General features: G+C 28.7%; 1 protein-coding gene across 2 annotated transcripts; it reads right to left on the bottom strand.

Annotated features, from left to right (window-relative positions):
* Positions 1-277: 277 nt before the first annotated feature.
* LOC130671642 (paired box protein Pax-6-like) lies at positions 278-24651 on the bottom strand. 2 transcript variants are annotated; one of them, XM_057475675.1, is made up of 6 exons: positions 23604-24649; positions 17659-17841; positions 9488-9628; positions 7252-7629; positions 1523-1701; positions 278-1402 (listed from the first exon to the last, which is right to left on the bottom strand). In XM_057475675.1, exons 1-6 carry the CDS (start codon positions 24076-24078, stop codon positions 848-850), a joined length of 1911 nt encoding a protein of 636 aa, XP_057331658.1. In that variant the 5' UTR covers positions 24079-24649; the 3' UTR covers positions 278-847. The 2 variants fall into 2 exon arrangements, with proteins under 2 accessions (XP_057331658.1, XP_057331659.1); XM_057475676.1 differs by having other exon boundaries at positions 1290-1439; positions 23604-24651.
* Positions 24652-25433: the final 782 nt, after the last annotated feature.

Below are 25433 nucleotides of genomic sequence, written 5' to 3'. Positions count from 1 at the left end.
ATGCGCAGTAATGACTAAACTGTAGAAAAATGGTGGGGGAAAAGCCCAGTCTTTTGCAGACTTAACTATACATTTTTTACTGTTAATAAAAGAGAGGTTAAGTAAAAAAAAAATTCTTGTTGTCGTATTTTCCATCTTTAAAATGAAATTTTTTATTTTTCAGACAATTAAAATCCGTTATTGATAATAATTAAAATATATAATTTCCTCTGTAATATATATGAGACAAATTGTCAAATATGAAATTAAATTTTAGTCAAACATATCTGTACTTTACTTTTATACATCTTAAAAAAATCATAGGGAAAAAAGAAATATAAAAACAACTAAAAATAATTTTTATTATAATTTCATTTTATATATGATAATCATAATTTATTGTAAATATCAAACAAATATAAACTAAATTCTACAATTTTAAAAATCATTGTTTGTTATGCCCCGGACTTTTTATCACATAAATTTATCACGGCAATTTAACATTTATTTTAATATTTATCATAATAAATCAGAGTATATTAATACAATATTAAAAAAAAAAATTTATTGTGAATATATAATTCAATTTACCCAGATCTCCTTACAATAACTCGTATCATATTTGTAAACCTTCCCCATCAACTTGAACGTTAATAAATTAATAATAATAATAATAAAAATAAATTGAACTACATATCTTATTCAGTCAAATATTTGAGTAGCGACTCATTAACCTTTAATTGCATTTTAATTATTGTACAAATGAATTTAAAATAAATTAAAAATATATATAATATAAAAAACAAAGACATTTATATTTATATATAAATATATACACGATCACTTACATAAGCAATAAAAAATAATATTAACGACCATGTTTAGTAAGTTCGAGTGGTTGCTGATCAATCCACTGATCTTTCCAAACAATTGGCGACGATGACGTAAATTCTTGATCTGAGTCTTGTACATCAATTTCCTCATCTTCATCTTCATTCGAAGATTTTAATTCAACCGATTCCGAACCGGTTTCATTTATAGATCTTGATTCTAGTTTAGAATTATTTGAATTACGCGAAGGTAAATCTTCACCGACAAGTTGACTAATCATCCTAAATGCACTGGGTTTTCTTACAGCGTGTGAGTTATTAACATCAACACGCTCTGTCATCATCGGTGACGATGTTGTGACAACGGCATGAAAAGCACTATTCCTACCACCCATGCCGGCAATTGAAGTTGTCGTGTGAGACGAGTCCAGTCCAGCTCCTGACACCACATGAGAACCTGGAGATCCTGATCTTGGTGTTTGTGCTACAGACAGTTGGGATGATGGTGGCTGTGATGAAGGTGGGGGTGAACGCTTCAGCAAATTCATTCGCTGATGACGTCGCCACTTTGCCCGTCTGTTAGAAAACCAAACCTAAGAGTCACGAGTTAAGTCGTTAGAAAGCTCGTGACTTACCAATTAGAAAAGACAGTTGAATTCATTTCTGTGAATGAGGGTCTTTATATCCCTTGAAAGGGAAATGGATTTGCTTACCTGAACTCGTGCTTCGGATAAAGATGTTTTGGAAGCCAATCTCTCACGGGTTGATACACATGGATAATGCGAACGTTCAAATTCTTTTTCCAATTCTTCAAGTTGCTCTGGACTAAAAGTCGTTCGGTTACGACGAAATTTAGGCTGTTCTGACCCGTCTAAGCTTCCGTCATCGTCATCTATAAGTAATCATAAATACGTTCAGATATTTAGTTATGATTTAGCTGAATTATAAAATATTGCACATCCCGTATTTATTTTGTAATTAATAGGGGTTTGTTTGAAAGGGTTAGAACTCAAAAAGTATAAGGGATAAAATTAAATTTTTTTTTTTTGGTTACCATAAAAAACCATGAATTTCCATATGGGAGCGTGAATATATGAATTTCTTCGTGAGAAATGCATATAGGAATCTGTGTTTTTGTATAAGTAATTTCTATAGAACCCGGGTTATCTGGATTTCTATGTCTATCGTCTATTGATACGTGTCAATGAGTAAAAGAAACTTGATTAATTGATGCTCTACACGGAGAGAAAAATATCGCCAGATTAAGTATACGTATCGCTATTCTGGCTATACGCTGTATAGTCATCTTACTTAAGGATACGCCGTATAGCCAATTCAGCTATACAGAGTATTCTCACAGTGGATCGTCAAAATGACAATCCGTATCCTTATTTTAGGCATTTTATGAATCTCTGAGATGACTATTGCGCAAACTCTGTATTTAGGCATCCGGCAACCGAGAACGACGATACGTATAGCCAATTTAGCTATACGGATCCTCACGCTAGCGATACAGATACCTATATCAACGAAACTACATATAGTTACAGAGGCTATTCGTCGTATTGTTAAATTAAATAAACGAATACTTAACCTAACCCAAATACGTATCTTTATTTTAACGATACTATAGATTATTAAATTAATATGAGAGTATTCCTAAATTAGGTATACGGATCGTTATTCTGACGATACGTCGTTTGAGGATACATTGGATAGTCATTCTGGCGATATTTTTCTCTCCGTGTATATATCAGTATTTTAATAAGTTATTGATTTATTAATTAAATCTCAAAAAGTATTACATCTTTCGAGAAATTACAAATAATTTTAACGAAACACTAAATTAGGAATCATACAAAGGTTCTGTACTTCAGGAAAGTTTATGAAAACACATACGATTTTCAGGGTATTTGTATCAATAACGTGACGCTTTTTGTTAATTTTCCTAATTACTAATCCAACCAAGATTCCCATATGGATCTTGGCATGGTGCAGATTCCTATGGTCAATCATCGTAAAAATCCACATGGAAATCCGTACTGGTTTCCCATCTGGATTTAGCATTATGTGGATTCCCATAGGAACCCATGCAAGAATCTATACATCGGGTTCTATGCTGGATTTCGATAGGAAACAATAGGGGATCCTTCCGAAAATGCCATGTGAGAACCCACATAGGAATCTACTCTCTAAAAATTAATTAGTGAAATTCACTGTGAATCAGTGGATAGTCACTATTTGTACAGCTATAAGTATACCACTAATTCAACTAGTGGTATACTTATAGCTGGTTCCCGGGTCAAAATATCTAGCCTCAATCTAGCCTTATCGAACCCAAGTAAGCCTCAATCCAGCCTCACTGAGTGAAAAAAGCATTTTGAGCCTCAAATGATGTTCAAAAAGTCTCAATGAGCCTCAAATGAACCTACTACTCGACTATGTTATTCAAATGCGATTAGTATTGTTTGAGGCTCTTTGAGCATTATTTGAAGCTCATTGAGGCTTTTTGAACATCATTTGAGGCTCAAAATGCTTTTTTACTCAGTGAGGCTAGATTGAGGCTTACTTGGGTTCGATGAGGCTAGATTAAGGCTAGATATTTTGACCCGGGATTCCCAGTGAATATTCACTAATTCAAAGTGAATTTCACTGATTCATTGTTAGACAGTAGGCTGGATTCCCATATGGATTTTTTTGATAGGGTACGGTGCTAACTATAATACTTGAAGGTTTTTATACAAGGGCCCTGTTTTTGCACTAAAAACTGTAATTTTCCCACCGTTCTTTTTTCAGTGTAGTAGAGTCATGTGGGGCAAGTGTGCGTTGTGGGTAAGTGTGGGCAAACCCATTCATTTCGGACTGAAATGCATGGGTTTACGTACACTTACCCGCAGCGCACACTTGCTCACATGACTATAATGATAAAAAAAATATGTATTTTAAATTAAAATATCTCAGTTTTAGAAGAATCTCATTTATACTTTTTCACTTCGAATTCTTTAATATCGAAAGCTAATAATAAAATATAAAATCAATTAAGATGCACTACATTGTGATGGAAGCTTAATTTTAAAGGTAATTATTTTACAAGCATAAGTAAAAAATTTTGTCAATAAAAAGTCTAGACTTAAATTATAATTCTTGATAACTGAATAAATATCATAAAGAATATTATTATTATTTTCTAAATATCAAAAGTGTTATAATTTCGGTTAACTTTTGAATGTCGAGCTGTTGATTATGAGAATGGAATTCGAGGTTAGTAATGTTTGATCAGATATTAAATATTTGTAACACAAATTAAATGCCGATGAATACATTTGTAAAATGGTTTATGATAATGTTTGGTAGCAGTAAATAACCATCACAACTTCCGGTATTACTCACTTTGAAAAGTAATCTATTGTCAGCAAACAGCTGCACAAATGTTAAGCCGTTGTATATTGCCCAATTCAAGTTAAGTGCATTGTATCTTGGACACGATTTTAAAATATTTGCCGTTACAATTTTAATGTAATTTAGTACAATTGAATTTATTTTAATAACACAACATTACTATCAACATTTATGATTAATTATTTTATCACAATACTTTTAATGTTGACCGATGATAACGATACAGTATATGAAATAAATATATGTTCCTAACTGTTGTAATTATTGAAGAAGACAGGGGCACTTTTAAAAATTAAATTGAAAAAAAATTCCCAAAGAATTTATGTATGCGAGTTTTAAAATGATATAAAAAACTCAAGATTTAAATGGGGAACTTTGAGGCTAAAATTTTGTGAAGAAAAAAAAAATTATCTAAAAATTTTTAATTAATTTGAAATTCTTATTAGTTTTGAAATGATACTAAGTACTTAGGGTAAAACGAGTCACCTAGAAAATTAAAAAATTTTTTTTCAATCTTGTAGGGTAAAAATATTTTATGCTTTATGCCGAAGAATACGCCGCTAACTGGGTAAATTCTGCCTCATAAAATTTTATATTAAGGGGTAACGTCAACCGATTTTCAATTCAATTTAATTCACGGACAAACACTGGAAACCTAAAATAGAGAGTCTTTAGCGTTTTTTAAAACCTTAACAGAGGGCTAAAAATTTCGTATTTTCAATAATTCGTCTCCGAGAAAAATTGTTTTATAATTATCATTTACTCTACGAGCGCAACAAAGATACACCGTGAAAAATTCCCAATGAATTTTACTATGGGTGCATAGTAACACCGGACTGTAAGAAAACTGATTCAAAATTTACAAGTGTCCCATAGTAAACGTATGCGCAGACTACACAATTGTGGCCTATGCGCTTGTTACTATGCACTCATAGTAAAATTTGTTGGGAATTTTTCACAGTGTAGTCACGTTTATTTTTCTGTTTGAGAAAAAGTTCCAGTGACGTTTCCCCTTAAGGGCCATATTAGGGTGATCCAAAAAATAACAAATTTTTTATTTTTTCTCGGAAACAGGTTCGAAAGTTTCATTTAGATAAAAAAAGACGCTTGTGAAAATTAGAGCTCGTAATATTAACATCAAGAGGTTCCTCATCGCACTTGTCTATTTTCCATAAGAATAACATGGAAAAAAGTTTTTTTACGACTTCTGATTTTTATAAGTAGCTCACGATGTGTCAAAGGAATAATTGGCAGGCATATTTTTGTAGCTAATTGAATGCTCTACAAAAAAAAGTTTCTTATCATTTTTTGATAAATCTATTTGCTCAAAAGTTATTTAAGGTTGAACTCAAATTCACATTAAGTTTTGATATCTTTTTACATTTCCGGCGGACATATCAGACCTATTACAATATATTATGGGACCTTTTTTGTAGACAATTTTATTCCCTAAAAGTTATTTCTAGTAAAGTTTTTTCGAATCCCGCATTGTTTTCTAGTTATTTTTATTTTAATGTCATGCTCATAAAAAAAATAGTCTTCTAATCGATTTTAAGAGCTTGACATTAAAATAAAAATAACTAGAAAACAATGCGGAATTCGAAAATAGTTTATTGAAAATAACTTATAGGGAATAAAATTGTCTACAAAAAAGGTCCCATGATGTTTTGTAATAGGTCTGATAGTTTCGCCGGAAATGTAAAAAGATCTCAAAATTTAATATGAATTCGACTTCAGCCTCAAATAACTTTTGAACAAATAGATTTATCAAAAAATGATAAGAAACTTTTTTTGTAGAGCATCCAATTCCCTACAAAACTATGCCTGCCAATCATTCCTATGACGCATCGTTAGCTACTTATAAAAATTAGAAGACGTAAAAAAAATTTTTTCCATATCTTGATGTTAATATTAAGAGCTCTAATTTTATTTTTTGGATCACTCTAGGCCATATTTTTCAAACTAGGTTCATTTTTATCTAGGCTTAAAAATATTGTTAGTATATCAATACAATAATAATATATAAATATACCAGTAATAATAATTTAAATCCGGATTAAAAATAAAAAAGGTGTGAAAAACTGGCCCTAAATTACAATGCTTTCTGATTGGTCAAAAGTGTGATTCAATATATATTATCTCTAGGTAATTTATATTTACTCTAGACCGCACATGCGCATTCAATTAATCAGCACACGCATGTGTAGATCGGCAAGACAACGAATAGTATCCAGTACTCAAGTCATAAGAATTAATTATTCGCTAAAAAATTATGTACTCCGATCTCTATTGATAATGAATTTAAAAAAAATTTTAACGTCACAACTGAAAATATTTCTGAATATTAAACGATTTCGTAAACTTTTATTTCAACGCTTATATACTTGTTCATCATAAAACGTATTGCAATTTTTTTCACTTTGCAAGACTATACCATCAATCCATTATATTATTAAATATAAAAGATCAATTCCTAAATGACTCAGTACATAAGCAATCTTTACACGCCACAATAAATAATTATCTTTTAAAGATATACAATTATAATTACAGCCGTAGCTGTATGCTGATGATTTGCATAATCATCGCATTCGTGATAAAAAAAAAAAAATATTCATCATCCATACAAATACGATTCCGTTTAAAACCAGCCACTATATTATAATAATATTTATTATTTTTAATCATCATATAAAATTTAGTTGCTTGATTCGATCGGTAGCCTCGCGATAAAAATCTACTGAAAGATATTATATAAATATAATAATATATATGTATGTAATACGAAAAGCCAATGAGTATTAATATAATGAATGCATTGTAGAAATAAAACGTCTGTTTAGAAACTTTAAGTATACATTTAAAAAAAAAACGGGATGTGCTTTTTTTTATTAATTTAACATAAAATGTTATATAAGTGACGTTGCAAATAAGTGCAAAATTATTTATATATTTATATATTGATCGATTATAATATTTACTTAATAATAATAATAATAATAATAATAATAATAACAGTATTAGTAATGAAAAAAATTCAAACCTTGCATATAACCTCGTGCAATAACATCGGCAGCACGAAGTGCATGTTCTGAATTGGCAGCGGCCGCTGAAGCGGATGTCGCTCCGGGACTGAGTGATGTTGGAAGAAGAAGCGATGAAGCAGCTCCAGTTATACCAGTAGCTAATGGTGGTATCATCCATGGATGTCCTGGAGCTCCAGGTGCTGGCCAAGTAGCCGGAAGGTGATGGGGAGTAGAAGGATGATGGTGAGCTGAATTGAAATACGGATGGGGTCCAGCGGCGTACAATCCGTATCCAGTGGCTCGTGCAAATTCAGCGGCTGCTCTTTCTGCCGCCCGGTTTCTTAAGATTCTGTTGATGCTACTGACTGACGGAGCTGTTGCGTTGCTACAAACTCCTGTAATATTTATTTTTTATATTTTTTATTTATCAAGTAAATTATTGTAATAGGTTTATTGTTAGTAATAAAATAATTTCAAACTGTGAAAAATTGGGAGTGAATTCGGAGTGATTACGGATCTTATTTAAATCTGAATTCACTCGGAATTCCGGAGTTTTAGAAAAAATCATTTCGCATACAAAGTAAATAGGGAGATTGTTTTTCTCAGATGAGTGATTTCGGAGTGATCTGGATTTTATTTCAATTCGTATTCACTTCGATTCAGAGTTTTGATATTAAAATAAACTTCCCTTTGAAATAAATTTTATCCGCTTTCACTTCGCAAATTTTTTACTACGTACAGAAGTACGCGCTTAATTATTTTTGGACAAAATACTCCTTTTTTTTTCTTTTTTATATTCGTCTTCACGATAAACTGCCGGAGTAGAAAAATAGAAGAATTGTAACAAATAAATATTTTTATCTGTTAATAAACAATTTATTTTATTGTTCAAAATATTTGTAAAAATCATGAAATTTTTTTTTTCATTAATCCTCCGAAAATAAAAAAAATATTTTTTCATTTTTCATCGCCGGAAATGAACGATACTGTATCTCTGTATGATTATTTTTAATTATAATGTATAGTTTTATACCAAATATTCTGTGTGTGTTTTTTTAATGCGTCGTAAAGTTATACAGTAAATTAAATTAAGTTGTAGATATCCCTATTTAGTCACAGAAGCCAATCAGCATTTATCCGAGACTATTAGCGGCTTAACAGTAATTATCGAGAAAATTTATTGAAATTAAATCGGATTTTTTACTAATTATTTTTTAAAAACACACATGAATACTTGTCAATTAATTTTATTAACAATAATAATAACCAATAAAATACAAAAAACATTTTACTGCAGAATTTAATTGGAATTTAATCAATAATACTTTAAGTATATATAGATCACATAAATAATAATAATAATAATAATAATAATAATAATGATATTCTCTTACTGCAGCCTGTATATTATTTGATCATTTGTAACGGCAGATTATATTATGGACATATATTTGAGATATTAACACCAAATGGTGTGGAAGAAAACATTCGTACTGTGTTCAGAGTACATCGCTTAATATTTCACACCGTCAATTCACACCAAGCAGACCGGGTAAAGTTTTCGGGGACCATTTTTACACCCAAATTTTTTAATAGTGTGTATCACATACACTGTAAAAAATTTTTGAGCTGAGTGTAGTGCAAATGACTGTGTAAAAATTTTGGTGTGAATTTTACACCAAATATCGTGGTAAATTTAGGTGGTGTAAATTAAAAATGTTCACACCGTCAAGCCTGTAAATGTGTAATTTATGATAATTTTGCAGTAAGGAAAATAATCATTGAAATATTGAAATGTTCAAAAGACTATTTAATATTTAAATAAAATTAACATACACTGTAAAAAGAACGTGTGTTAAAAATTTAACTCCGCGCGATGTTAAAATGAACCAACACCAGTGTAAGAGGCGTAATTCGGCGGTGTTAAAATACAGGTGTTAAACCAGTGTACAAGCGGGGTAAATTGCGTCCGCTCAGAGTATTAACTTTGAAAAGCTTATAAAACGCCAAAAATATCTTCACACGAGCACACACACACACACACACACACACACACACACACACACACACACACACACACACACACACACACACACACACACGCGGACACACGCGGACACACAAAAGGATTTTTTACACCGTTATTTCACACTACTTGGCAGTATAAAATTCTCGGGTGCCATTTTTACACCAAAATTTTTTACAGTGTAAAGATTTTTTTAATAAAAACTGTTAGTTCTTAAATAAATTTACCTTCAGAAATCAATCGTTCTCTAATTTCCCAGGCAAATATTGTCGGATTTTCTCGTTTATACTGTTCAATTTTCGAAACAACTGCTGGAGTAGCGACTTTAGGTTTACTACCACCGATTAAGCCAGGAGGTCGTAGAGTTCCTGTAACAAAAAGAAATTTAATTCATTATTGACTTTATTTCTTTATAATGAAATTCTGAAGTGGAGTTGTCAGCTATAGAAAAAAAATGATAATAGTCCTAGAACTCTAAAAATATTTATTATACAAAGAAGAACTACCGGTTTTAGACACTTTAAGTACCTGTTATGGACACTTTAAAAATTTTTATACGGTGATTTATAAAATAAGCAAATAAGTTTATTTTTTTATCATATTTAAAGATACTTAATTACTAATTACAGTAATGATATTTGTGATTAATTAAAATAAAGTATTAAGTGCCGATAAGTAGTGGGACCAAAACCGGTGCTTAAACTTTAAGTAATTAAAGTGCAATTAGTACACCTTTTCTAAATCAAAGATACTATCGAAATTATAAATATATAATGATAGTCACCTAAGTTTTTTTTTTAAATTTATATAAATTAGCATAATTTCGAATTATAATAAATATCCTGTTCTTAATTTCGAAAAGACTTAAATTTTTATGCACAGAAAAAAGGGATTCCTTGGCGCGAAAAATTTTTACTCGCCCCAAGAAAATAAATGTATTTTTTCGCCGTAGTATTAACTTTCGAAATAATGAATCTAGTTTTCATTATTATCAGTTACTAAGAATCGGTAGCCAATAAATATGGTCGGCTTACAACTTGCCAGCACATTGATTAAGTATTATGAAATAAATAAATAAAAAGTTAATATATTGATAATCCTTGATTTATGAGCTTGTTTCAATTACATATTTTATTACAAATCAGTATATAATCGAAGTAAATATGGACATGCAAACTCAATAATTTTATTATTTAAATTTACTATTTTTTTCTGTAATTTAAAAATTTTGAATAATAAACTTTCGGCGCCCGGTTTCAAAAACCATAAGAGCCAAATTTTCATGAGCTGAATTTTGGTATTTTTACATTTCGTAATATCTTTTGAACACTATTACATTTTTTTAAAAGTACTATAACCTAATAATGCATTTTTATAAGACCAATATAGAAAAAATTAAAAATTGACTTCTACTAGGTTTCAAAATTGAGCAGCCGAATTAACAAATTATAAAAAAAAAAAAAAAAACATGGTGTTATTTATTATCTTGAATTAATTGAATAGAGTTAATTTTCCGAGTCGTAATTAGATCTGTTTCAAAATAAATGATAAATTCAAATATTTTTTATTTAATTTAGGTTTTTAAATCGTATTTATTTAATCAGTTTTTGTCTGTACTATTCCCTATCCAGGCCAATATCAGACTTGTTTTCGTATTTTATTTAGTCTGTTTTTAATCGCTTTTAGATTACAAACAGACTTTTGCGTTATGATTATTAGTCTGTGTTCATTAATTTTTAGGACAAAAACATACTTTTTTTTAGTATAATTTTTAGTTCACTTTAAATCGCCTTTAGATCAAAACCAGGACTTTTTACAAATATAAATAATAATAATCTAGATTTATAAATTTGTTTTAATTTTCTTGATATTTGAAACATGCTAATGCGCTTTCGTAATAAGACGTCACAAGAATTTTGATGGTTTCTAATGCCAAAATATTTATCGATTTTATCCAGTAAATAAGAAAAATTTCTTGACATTTTAAGAGTAATTTTATTACTTTTATTCAATATTATAAATACTCAGTCAAGACAACTAAAAAATGAAGTTGTCAAACCATCATTAACTGCCGACATTTTCAAATAAAAGACACCAAGTAAATGGTAAACAAAACATAATAAATTCTGGAACTTGAAATATTTTTTATAAATATTGTCCATAAATAAAAATATAATACAAGTCCATGATTTAGTCTAGTTTAGCCCTCACAAATTTTCAGAACTAAAATTTTTCCAAATTCAAGAATTAATCTAGTTTTATCTGCCCGTAACGCAATCGTTTTTTGAAACAACAGATCAAAAAGAGCTTAAAATTTTGATAAAAGATCAAAAACAGATCAACTAGTTCAAATACAGATCAATTAGTCCAAATGCAGTCCAGTTGAACTAAAATCAGATCAATTTTTTCGACCCGGGTCATATAAAACTAGAGTTATCGGCATTAAATGATGATGTTATTGTAACAATTACCTTGAATCTTGAGATCCAATTAGATATGTCCGGGTTAAAGTACTACGGTATATTAATATTGTCAAGGTTACTTTTGCATACATTTGTGCAAAAACGTTCTCGCAAAGTTGGGTAGGTAGGTAGGTAGGTAGGTAGGCAGATAGATAGGTAGGTATCAGTTGCCAGATGATTGGATGAAACACGCACATCATTGTTGATGTGACGTAGTGTCTGACAAGGACATTTTCGACGTTTCAATAAATTAACGTAGATATAGAGGCCATGGAGGGACACAAGGAAAATTAAACGGAAGGAGAGCTCAGTACATGCTAGTATACATCATACCGAACCAAAGCACTCAAAGAATCATGGCATGATGGGTATGCACGGGTATATTCTTTCATTTTATATTACTCTGAAAAGCTAATGGAAGCCGCGACGCAGACAGGCTTGAGCAATTATCGGTCATTACGTGTTATTATTAATAACAATAATAATAATGGTGAAAAAGAAATAAAGCGTTGGTATATATCGCGTGCGCTCCCACGGGAGAAGTGCGTGCTGAGGTATAAACGATGTTACCTACCTAATAGGTATCTACGCCTCGAGCAAATTCCTTTGCCACAGTATTCATTTTTGTCTCTTGTTTTTTTATATTATACCAAGTTTACTTAACTTATAAATATATATAAATATATGAATATGTGTATATATGTATGTACTTTAGTTTTTGAATGTCAGATAGATTAATGATACTGATAAAAGCACATTGTGAGTTTAATAAATTGCTTATTGGCACTTATGTTCGAGCAACTACGTAAATCACGTTTCGTAATTATTTAAGATATATATTTTAATGACAACAAATATGTTGTTATACTTATCTTATTATTTTATATGCCTATTTAATAATTACTTTTTTCCCTAATTTCATTTACTATTTTTTTACACTCTGCATATGGAGTAAAGGGGGAGTTTGTTTTTCCCGCGGAGTGATTTTGAATTGAACTGGATTTTATTTAAATCCACATTCACTCCGATTCGAAGTTTTGATGTTAAAACAAACTCCCCTTCGGAGTAAATTTTACTTTGAGGTGATTAAATAAATAAACAGTCATCCGCTTCGCAATCGCTTCGAATCAAATCCGTGTTCACTCGCAAAATTTTTTACAGTGTAGGAAAATAATTTAGATCTAATTAAAACAAAATTGGATCAACGTAAATTTTGTTTTTTCTTATTTCAGATTTGAATGGATCTCAAATAGATTTTGTTCTGATTATTGTAAATTTAAAATATATAATTCTTTATAAAATTTTTTCACCCCAAAAAATGTTTTGGTTTTAATTCAAAAGAGGGACAAGTCTAAATTTTTTGCGCTAATTAATAAATCGTTCTTTTCTGTATAGGTCTTAAAATAAGGAAATTGAGTTGCAGATTTTGATCAATTTTTATAGAGAAGTAATCATTTAAAATGTTGAACTAATAATAAATATTTAAGGTTTGTAAGTAAAAATCAATAATTGGGATAATTAAGTTTATCCGTAAGCTATTTACTGATAAAATCAATATGATTTAAATTAGTAGTTAAAATAAAAAAATGATTGCGTTTAAAAAAGCTAATCTTTAATTTCGGGTTGTTTAAAAGATTGACAAACGTGATTGTCTCTGACTCAAAGATATGAGGGATTCCCCATAAAATTTGCATTTCAAAGCTGTATGATAATTTTTTAAAAATCGTTTTGTATTTTTTATACTGTCATCATTTTATTTTTGAAATAAGTCTTTTATTTTTTAAACTGAAAATTTTTTTAACAGCAATTTTTTTCATTTTTTTTTTTGTACCTTCCAAAAATTTTAATAATTCAATTTTTTCGTAAGGATTATTGAACATTTTAAGACCTCATAATACTAATTTAATTAATAATTTTGATCTAGCATTGAAATAGTTATTCTTTAGGAAACATTCTTCAATTATTTATGATTAAAATGTTCTTATCGTTTTAAAAATTATAATTTAGATCCAAAATTTAAAACAGCAAATATACATATTGCACACCGCATGCGCAAACGCGGTGTGTGTGCCTTACGATCACAATTATTTTTTCGACTAATTCACTCAGGTTAAATCATTTCTACACTCTTTTGACCACTCAAATAGGTTAAATTCTACCCTCGTACAAAGAGAATTTCGTAAGGAATAATTTGAACCTAATTTTAGGTCAATTTATTGTTTCGTTTATTTAAAATAAATTATTTCAATCCCAAAAACCAGCACTGTCAATTTTAGTGAACACAATCACTTTTGACAGATTTAATTAATCGGTCTGATTATCTTTAACTTCCCGCTATGAAAATTAAAAATTAAAAAACCGGGAAGTTATTGGTTTCGGTCCGATTTTCGAAAATCGACTTTTCATGAAATATCAAAGTTTTGAGTTCCTAGGAAGCTATTCTGTCGATTTTCAAATGAATGTCCACATGTGTGTGTGTGTGTGTGTGTGTGTGTAAACTAATTTTTGTCATACAATATCTTTGGAACGAATCAACTGATTGGAACAGAGCTTTTTAAGACTTGAATTTGATTAGATTTTGAAGTCGATCTTCCGAGTAGTTTCCAAGTTATTCAAAAAATATAAATTTACGACTCTTTTAAAAATATTTAAAATAAATAAACTAATTGGGAACTTGTACTTGGAAATAATTTATATAATATATTTAAATGCACGTCATTACCTAACGATTATAACAAGTGTATAACTTTGACGAGCAGTATTTTTTTTTTATTTACACTGAAAAATTTTTTGAACACCATAATTAAGTTAACAAGTATTATACATTCAATTCATTTCGGCCTCCAAGCCAAATACCTCATTACCAATATCTCACTTTTGATATTTATCCAGCTATATTCTTCTTTTTAAATTCTTTTAACTTCGTATGTATTGAAGGGTAAGAGTTGATTTCATTGAGTAGTCAAAAACTTGATTTGAGTTTTTCCGCTAACTCGAGAAATACATATTTTTTTACAAAATTGTACTTCAATTATTTTTAACAATACGTAATAACAACTTCAGACCATAATGAATATTTTTTCTGATACATGGAATAATTATGTAGTGTGATATTTACATGGATTTTAAATAAGTTTACCTCATTTTTCTACATTATCTAATTGTTTCAAATTTTTATCATACACGCAGAGAAATTTTTAGTAAAAATTACCCAAAAAGTTTGATACTGAGGTCATGTAGTAAATATGTAAATTTTTCCCATGTACATTGTAAAATATACTACTCGATAGCACGTAAATTAAGTGCAATTTCTACTAACATCAACATAGTCAAAATTTAGTTACTGGCTAGATGTCCTTACAGTAGCATACTTTATGGGTAATTTTTACTAAAAAATTCTCTGCGTGTAACACAAATTCTATAAAATTACTCTTTACTTGTAGGATTATTTATTAGTCAATTAATATTTTAAATAGTATTATATCGAGTTAATAATTCCAAAAGAACGCATTTTTTTCGCCCTTTTAGTTTTAGGGTACTTCCTAAAGCCAAAAGGGCGTACTACTCTTTTTTTCATTGCCCATTGTTCGGTAGACTTATTTTAGAGCTAAAAATGATTTTTCAATTTTGAGCTTTAGAATAAGTCTCCAAAACAAATCGTAATGAAATAGATTGATACGCCCTTGTGGCTCTAGAAAGCTTCCCTAAGCCAAAAGGGCGAAAAAAATACGTCTTTTTGAAAATAATAACGCAATATATGCGTTTAGAAAAAATTTTCAATATTTATATTAATAGTGAGCTCAAAATTATAATTTTAAATAAATTTTTCATACGAAATTAAAAATATGTAATTTTAATTCGCTATTTTATTACGGTAAATATTGTGTGTGTGTGTGTGTATGTGTGTGTGTGTGTGTGTGTGCGCGTGTGTGTGTGTGTGTGTGTGTGTGTGTGTGTGTGTGTATTGAAAAACCTGATATAATTGAATTTAGTAAATTATTGGGTAGTAGATAAATTTAATTATTAGTGCAATCAACAAAAAATGAATGAGACAAAATACTTAATATATAATTGCCATAATTTTCTATACAAATAATCTTCGCTTTTACAAAAAAAACGCCAGAACTGGGAAACGTATTGGTTATCAAAAAAAAAAAAAAAATTTGAAAATACATTATAAATACTGTTTGATTATTTTTAATAATTTAAATAATTTCTTAAAAATGTATTACTGCAATAAATCATTATATTAACGCTTAAATTACTTTAAATTATTAGAAAAAAATTTTAAATAACAATTAAAGTAAAACGGAAATACTGAAAAAAATTCCTAGTAATTCTTCAAAAGTTAGAAGCGTATGCCTCACTCAATTATTGGAATTCTTTTGTATACTAAGGTGACAAAATAGTCTACACATAAATATGTATAAATTACAAAGAAAAATTAGAAATCTTAAATTTTTTGGATTAACCATTTTAGTCACCGTGAACGCTATTTATTACTAAGTTGAGTCCGTACAATGCAAAAGAAAGTAGAGAAATATTTAACCTATCCCTTTATTATATGCACCAATTATCTAATAAAATTTACGACTTTTGAAAAAGTAATTCAGTTACTTATTAAAAATATGAAAGTGTCTTCTAAAATTTGAAAAAATTTTTTAGTGTAGTACTGTTGGTTTTTCGAATTATCGTTCAAGACTTAATGAAGTTTGAAATATTAATATATAATTATAAAAACAGATCCAATTAAATTTTTGAAGACCTACAGAGAACCAGTGAAATTTGGATTTTTATCAGTTGCTACATAAAAATTAAAATGATCTTGATTTGTATCTTTGTATCAATACTTTGTATATTTTTAACATCTTTGTAGATTTTTGTATCTTTTTATCAATTTTATACAGCAAAAAAAAAAAAAATAACATTTTCTGAAGAGTAGATCTTGCGGTCAGAAATTATTTTATCGCAAATTAACAATAAAGTAATTTCCTGATACACGAATAAAATTATTCTTCTTTGAAATGCTATAGTGTTATAGTAAAGCCGGACCATGTCAGCCACCTGACGGAAATATAGATATACAAATACATGAGTGATCAGGTACTAGTCCCCTGATCGGGTACTATAGGTCATTTACCTTATATCAAAAATTACTGTAACCACTGTAAATTTTATTATGATCATAGTAATTTTTAGATGTGCTTATTTCAATTTCCGTTAGGTGGCTAACATGGTCCAGCTTTCCTATGACACCATGGGATTTTGAACAAGAATAATTTCTTCGTGTACAACAAATAATTTTTTAGCTTAACTGTAAATTTTTTAAGTTATTGTGTTTACCAACATCCGTACATACGGACGGACATCACAGTTTTTTTTCGTTTTTTTCAATCATTATTTTTAAAAAAAGTGACTCGAAATTGTGTTTGTTTTATTCATTAGTAAATTATCGTTCGAATGGTACGAATTTTGTTATAGTTGAGCATATTTGAATATGATTTTAATGTGAGTGAATCGACTGGGACCGAATAAGCTTCGCAATTGAGTTGTGCAATAACACGTGTCTACTCATATATTATTTTTCATTGTATATATTTTTATATTTCCCTCCTTGATCTCATACTTTATATATTTTTTATTTTTAATAAATTATAATTTAGTTTCAACCCCCATGAAAAAAAATATATATTTTTCGTACAAAAAAAAATATATAAAAAATACTTCTTAAAATATATAATTTTTAAATATTTTTTTTCCTATTCTGTTGATTAAATTAAAAATATATTTTTTATACATATTTATATATTTTTTATATTTTAACATATATTATTTCTAAAAAATTTTGTCATGGGCGTATTTAAATTTCATATATTTTCCTCATGATTTAACGAATTTTTAAAAAATTTTCTCGTAGATTGAACGAGTTTACTTACCAAGAAGTTTCGTAACAACAGCTCCTTGTTGATTTAACGACAACACATGGTTTGCAAGATCGTTATAATGTCTCAGAGCACCCAATCCGTGTGACAATTCAAGAAGTCGTTGACGTGTTGCTCCACTGATTGTACTGCTGTTACCAGGGAATGCCCCAGTAGCGCAATTGGGATGGCTCACACCTTTAAATAATTATAAGCAAACATATATAAATGAAAATAAAAATAAATAATAAAATATTATTAATCATAATCAATCAAACATTTTTTCACCAATAAATTATAATTCAGAAAAAAAAATTCAATTGTGGATGCGGCGAAAAAAAAAATCAGTAGCATTGTTGATAAATATTGGATGGTAATATTAATGGATATTTAAGTAAAACTATTGAAAGCGTATTTTTTTCGAGTTGAAACAAAATCAACGGATGTCTTTAAATTATTGTCACTCTTCCTGTCTTCTTGTTAACGTGTGTGGTAGACGCATAAGTAACACATCATTTGTTCAAGAATTCATGTATGCTAACGAATTTAAGAGAATGTATTCTTACAGTTTCTCGGTATGCGTTGAGTAAAATTACGAGTGGCATTGAGCGATTTTGTCGCCACGCCTTGTATACCGATTCAATAGAGTATCGCCTTAGCCATACATTCTTTTAAATTAAAACAGTCACGTCGCGACTCCGTTTTCTATCTCGTCGGTTCTCATTTTTTGTTATTGTCATTAAATAATAACAAGAACTAAAATAGAATAATAATTCATCGATCATTATGTTATTGTTTATATATATATATATTTATATTACATATGCCACACGTCTGTACAATATAACTTTTAACTTTTTTTCACATAATTGAATAATTATTTTTAAGTTAAACAAAATACCAGGAAAATTAATCATTTGATTTATTTACTGCACAATAAATTTAAAAAAAAAATATAATTTATTCTTCTGATAAAAATTACCTGGTTATTCACAGTTTATATACCAACACTTGTTTCTTTAATTAAATGATAGTTAATATTTAAATTTTCATTGTATTTGATAGTAAAATCTACATTTTTTAAAATTACACTTAATCACCTGATGTTATTACAGTTGTGTAAACTTATTTGTTTATTTTAATTCGTATTTTTTGCTCGAAACTGATACCTTACAAAAAACATCGATATTTTTAAATGAAAAAAAAATTCAATCATTGGTATCTCAGTAAAAAATAGTTGTGCAGGCCATGAAAAAAATTTTGTGAATAAGTTTTTTTAAATAAAATTATATTGGCTACAGGCTCATTAAATATTTATGTAATTACTGTAATTTTAATATTTTAACTATTTTTAGATTATATTTTTTTTTTTGTTTGAGATTAGTTTCATTAACTTTGTTACTGTTCCATTAAACGACAAGTTGAAGGGGGTCTTTCTAAATTAGCAATGGCGGGAAAATCAAAATATTTAAAAAATTTAATAATTTATTTTCCTTCTCAGAAAAATACGAAATAAAAAAAATAAAAGAAATAAGTTGATTTTTTTTTACAAAACCAGTTTCAAATTTTTTTAGTAAAAAGTGAAAAAAAAAAATTTTTTTGTTTTTTAAATTTTAATATTTTTGCGCCATTGCTACATTCTGCTAGAACTGGAGTATTTTGAAATAATAATTATTTGATTTTATAATCGTCGATGATTTTCTTAATTAATGAAGAACTTAAACTTTTAAAAGTCATCAAGTTTCATCAGCTTCCGTATATTCAAAATATTTTGGAAAAAAAATGAAACTAAATGAAAATTTAATTACGAGATATGAGTTAAGTGATTAATTATATGCCATTAAACACAATCAATATAAGTAAGTATACGCGAGTAATTATATGAAGTTCCGACGGACTGTTCATTACTATCATTTAAATAAACTTACAAAAGTACACGGAAAAAAATAATTTCTTGGCGCAAAAAATTTTTACTTGCCCTCATAAATTTTTTTGCATTATGAATTGAAATCAAAAATTTTCTTGGGACGAGAAAAAATTTCTTGCGGCAAGAAACTTTTTCTAATCCTTTTAAAATTTTTGCTTTCATTTCATAATGCGAAATTTTTCTTGCGCCGAGAAATTCTGTTTTTCTGTTTACAACGAATTAGAAAATTCTTTTAATTTTCTCACTAATAAAAATGAGTAAAGTTATGAATACAAATAATATAAAGTTATTCACTGTAAAAAATTGGAGTGAATTCGTAGTGATTACAGATTTTATTTAAATCCGAATTCACTCCATCACTCGGAGTCCCGGAATTTCAGAAAAAATCATTCCGCATACGGAGTAAATTCGGAGTTCGTTTTTTCAGTTGAGTCATTTCTGAGTGATCTGGATATTAATCTTAAACCGCATTCTCTCCGATTCGGAGTTTTAGTATTAAAATAAACTATTCATCTTGATCACGGGTATTATGGACAAATTGATTTGTTAATTAATCAAACATTAATTTTTCAACCGACGTTTCATCACTTTATTATTGTGACTTTTTAAGTTCTGAAAATACGAATGATTACAATTTTAATAATAAATACAATAAACACTTAATAAATTAAGCTAACCTCAAATTTGTTGATTATTAGTAAAATTAAAATTTAAATATACGGTCATCCACCAAAAACTTTAACTCTTTACAATAAGAACTTAATTGCAACATTCTCGATTTTCTTATACCAATTGACATTTATTTTAATTAATTTACAAATTAATTAAACAATGATTTAAATTTCACGTAATATGTCGATGACAATACGCATATCAATAACAACTTCGGAGTAAATTTTGCTTCAAGGGAATTAAATAAATACACAGTCATCCACTCCTTATTTACTCCGGATTTAATCTGCGTTTACTCCGAAATTTTTTACAGTGCAATTATTTAATATCAATTTCGATCACGTTATATATAAATTTATTATATACATATATATATGTTAATATCCGGTCATTATAATAATAAATGATTTAATCTGAAATATTCAAAATAATTAATTGTGTCAAGTTAATTATTATTTAATTATCTGTTAAAAATATGGTAAATAAATGAGCAATTAATGGAAACGAGTAAAAGGTGTGAGACCACTCATCAGCTAATATTCGCTCAGGTCAGTATTATTTTTAGACGGAGATATTTTATCGGAGATGCTTCCGTGAAAGCGTTTACTCTTTGGAGGATCAGACATATATATGAGAATTGAGAATCGAGGTCCCAAGAACATTCACTTTCACAGAAACATAACTATATACATGATAAAAATGTAAATTTTTGAATATATATATATATCTTATAAAATTTTACATAGATTCAAATTACACGATTATCTCAAATATATGGAGAAAAAAATTTTTGTATTTTTTATTTTTATCAGAAAAACCGATTAAAGATTCGAATTACTTATTTTGCGAAATTTAAATTGTGGTGTACCATGATTTTATGAACATGAAACGGTTACAAAGTATAATTATTGAGGACAGAACGTCTGCTTATCTAACTGGTGTTTTTTATTACTCCATTATTAAGAAGGTTTTTATATGTTTACGAAAATAAATAAATCTTTTTAAAGAATTTATCGTCGCATCAAACTCCAGTAAAAGTAAACAAGTAAAAATACTTTTTTCAATGCATCAGATTAAATAATAAAAATCAATTTTATAAGACCAATATAAATTATTTAACAATTGACAATCGGAGTCTTACAATCAAAATATTTTTTTATATATATTTTTTTTGTAACCAACAACTGAAAAATGTTTATTTTTTTATTGTCATATATATTAAACTTCAAAGTATGAAAATTATGAAATGAAAAATATGAAATCTGTATTATAATTATTAAAAATATGGAGTAGTGTTAATTAAAATTTTTCATATATTTATATACATTTCTGATAATAAATAAAATTAAAAGAATTTAATATCGAAGTTCTTGAATTATTACTAAGAATTTTTTTATTTTATGTAGAGCATTTTTATCTGTATCAAATATATCATTATAATTGAAAGTGTCAGTAGTTATTCATTTAATTGCATTATAATAAATTATATATAAATAAACCATTAACTTTTTTTTATTCGATGATTAAAATTACGTTTTTTTTGTCACCAGTTAATTCATAATACTAGAAACATGTATATAAGTATTTTATATCTTAATTCTTAAATACCTGTATATATATTTATATACCTGCCTACTCTTTATAGCCATGTTAGTCATGCGAATATTTTCTTGATTAAGATAATCTTATCGTTGATCGTAAAACTCTTTTTACAAATTAATTTATCTTGTTAAAAAATTTTTATTATTCAATGCACTTTATTTGATCATCTTAATTATTATTTTTACATTGAAAAAAATCAGGAGTGAATTCGGAGTGATTACGGATTTTATTTAAATCCGAATTTCCTCCGTCACTCGGAGTTACGGAGTTTTAGAAGAAATCACTCAGATGAGTGATTTCGGAGTGATCTGGATTTTATTTAATTTCGCATTCACTGCAATTTGAAATTTTAATATTAAAATAAACCCCTCGGGAGTGGGTTTTTTTACAAGGGAATAAAATAAATATAGTCATCCGCTCCGAATTTACTCCGAATTAACTCCGGATTTAATCTGCGTTCATTCCGCAAATTTTTTACAGTGTGGGAAATATTAATAAACATTCTTAATATAGGGGCCGGGGGGGGGGGCAAAACGGAGTAAAGCTGACCAAGCGGAGTGCCCCCAAAATTTTATAAAAAATAAATTTTATATTTTGTTTTTCAAACATTCAAAAATCACTTTTGTAATTATAATTGAGCATTATTTTGAATTTTTTTGTTGTAAAACTTTTTCAAAAATCAAGTGTCACTCGAAAAATGTTGATGACTTATGTACCTGAAGATCGGAACGTTTTTCATGCAACGAAAATGAAAATAATTCGTGTAATTTGACTTTAAAGGTGACTTAAGGGGTAGTTGGGGGTGGCCTACAATTTTTGGTTGACGTGCGAAACATTTTAGAAGTCTAGCTCTCAGTAGATTTTTTTACTTTCCACTTCGTTTCGCGAAAAACGTTCCGTTCTTCAGAAACATGATGACTTTTGTTTTATGATAAAAATTATTAAAACATTTGTTTTCTTCCATGTATCCAATAATTATTTAAAATGTAATTTTTCTTTATGTAAATTATTTACAAAAAAATTTAATTTATTTAATATCCAGAAATTTGTTTTTCACTTTTTCTCGAGGGTACCCCATATTGCCTGCAATAATGAAATTTTGTTTTTTAACGGCAACTAAAAATTTTTTCTATTTACTTTGATTCGTTCCGACGGAAATTTTGTTTAATATTTTTATAATAAAAACAATTAATCCACTATTTTATCACTTAATTTACACCCTATTCATCTACTTTATATACCACTATATACCTACATATATAAGAATTTTAAAAAAATAATCAAATTTGGTTTGTAATAAAAATTATCATTCTCTTTTTCTAATTTTTCAAATATTTTCCTGAAATCCAAATTAAAAAAAAAAATTCTTATAAATAGAAAATGCCTTTACGGCCAGACGTCTAAGGAAAAATAATTTCTAAAAATTTTTCATTTCAAAAAATTAAATTTGATCACCAAATTATTCAAATCAAGACTTTCTAATAATCACACGTTCAAAATAATATTAAATTGAGATAAAAATAATTCTTCACGATTTTCCTGTTTTAAAACTTTCCAGGTGTTCCTCATAAAGTAATTATCCAATTACTATACTCACATGATTCTCTCAATTAAAAAACCCGCTTAAATTTAATACTAAAACAATAAATAAATATTTTTCCAATTGTAATTTAAAAAAAAAAAAAAATTCTAATAAATTTGAAAAATCACATTTTTTTTATTTATAATCTATACATACAAAAAGATAATTATTATTTACTTTCGACAATCGGCGCTGTTGAAATTCCCGAATGATGATGACTGGCATGATGATGATGACTCTGATGAATTTGAAACAATCGTGATCGGGATTGATCTAAAGTCGGTGACGGCGGCTCCCATGGCCGCGTAACAGTCGTACCGACATCCGCTGCCGTTGTTTCATTAATTTGACAGCAATATTTGCTATTACTATTGCTCGTGCCATTGCTAATATTATTTTCCGTCACCAATTCTTCGTTATTATTATTACTACGAACGTTATTGTTATTATTATTATTGTTATAATTGCCGCTATCATCGTTTATTGTTGTTCGCGTTACCGCGGTAGTTACTGGACTCCCACTGCCACTGCCACTACCACTATGAGCACCACCAGCACTACTTATATTATCAACAATAATTATTTCATTAACAGTAGCTGTTACCGGTTTGGTAGTACCCGGCGGTGTAGCAACATTACCGCCTATCATCATCACCGTGGATTACACCCTTGTCAATAAATTACCCACCTAAATTATTCTTTGCAAATAAATATCCCCAATAATATATTTTTATCACAACAATAAGATATTTAAAATCTACAAAAGTCTCTTATAAATATAATTAGAAAATTTAATTTTTTTAAAACTACACATTTGGCGCGCTTCCATAGTCACTGACACAGCCGCGAAAATTAAATGACTTTTAAAAAAAAAAATATGAAACTCGCACAAAAATGTTTTTATTTAAAATTCACGATATATTTGATAATCGATACTATTAAAAATCTTTTTATCGTTGATGCAAGACTAATGCTCTTATATTACAAGTCTACAACTGTCTACTGTCTTTACATTCCCCTCTTAGTTATACAGTGGTATAGCTGTTTGTTATATTAAGACACACGTTCGACCAGCCGGGTCGATATCTTAGAGTGTATACTGTGGCTGCTCGCACTCTGCCGGATTCAAGCAGATTGGCTTCCGTTCAGCGGCTCGAAGCTTGCCCAGACTACCTTCTACCTTCTACCTTATCCCCACCTTTATGGCTGAGGTGAGATCAAGATTTAAGGCACCTCAGAGTCGCACATGACATTACCCTACAGACTTTAGCTTGTTTCACTCATGAGTTAAGAGGAGTAGGTTTTAATCGGCTGTATGGGTGGAAAGGAGGATAGAAGGATGGGAGGAAGAGTAACAAAGGGTTAGAGGTAAGTAAAGGAGATGAAGGGAACAAGGGTATTCTGTTTGGTTGATTATTTAAGTGGTATGAGAGGTGAAGGGAAAATTTTAAGATATACATATATACATATGGATATATGTATACATATATGTTTAAAAGTACCAAGTGAAGAATGTAATGAAGATCAAGTCGCGCACTTTCATCGCGCATCTAACCCGCCCACCGACCATTACCAACTGATCGGCCAATTGAACGGCCTCGTGGACGCCTACTGTAAAGACGCGATCATCTAGACGGCTAATCGAAATTCACCCTGACTTGGGTAAGTATGATCGACCACAAGAACCACTCACGCGTGCATTACTTTTATTTTTCATGCTAGTGTTCATTTTTTACTTTTTTTTTTTTTTATTAGTCATTTTTACTTTACCGCCACGCTCATGTAATGAACGACCTGACGTACGTAAGCCTTTTATCCCTCTATCTTTTTCATCTTTATATAAGTATGTATATATATATTATATTTATAGGGATAATGAGTCTTAGAATTGGGTATATTGATCATTAACATAACAAGCAAGATAATAAAAAGCATCCTAAAGGATTGCATTTTATATATGTAATATATGATTTCAATATGAATGTGTATCATGGAGAAAAAAAGTAG

This window comes from Microplitis mediator, chromosome 7, assembly GCF_029852145.1.
Source record: "Microplitis mediator isolate UGA2020A chromosome 7, iyMicMedi2.1, whole genome shotgun sequence".
In the NCBI taxonomy this organism is placed as follows: Eukaryota; Metazoa; Arthropoda; class Insecta; order Hymenoptera; family Braconidae; genus Microplitis; species Microplitis mediator.
The sequence above is the reverse complement of the archived record's forward strand: the minus strand, read 5'-3'. Positions and strand labels throughout refer to the sequence as shown.

Bases quoted from the DNA above. Each gene is read 5' to 3' on its own strand.
- LOC130671642 (XM_057475675.1), bottom strand. From the start codon at position 24,078: ATGATGATAGGCGGTAATGTTGCTACACCGCCGGGTACTACCAAACCG. The intron at 17,842-23,603 runs GTAAATAATAAT...AATTATTTAAAG, and splicing joins AACAGCGCCGATTGTCGAAA to GTGTGAGCCATCCCAATTGC. The intron at 1,702-7,251 runs GTTTGAATTTTT...GATTACTTATAG, and splicing joins TGCACGAGGTTATATGCAAG to ATGACGATGACGGAAGCTTA.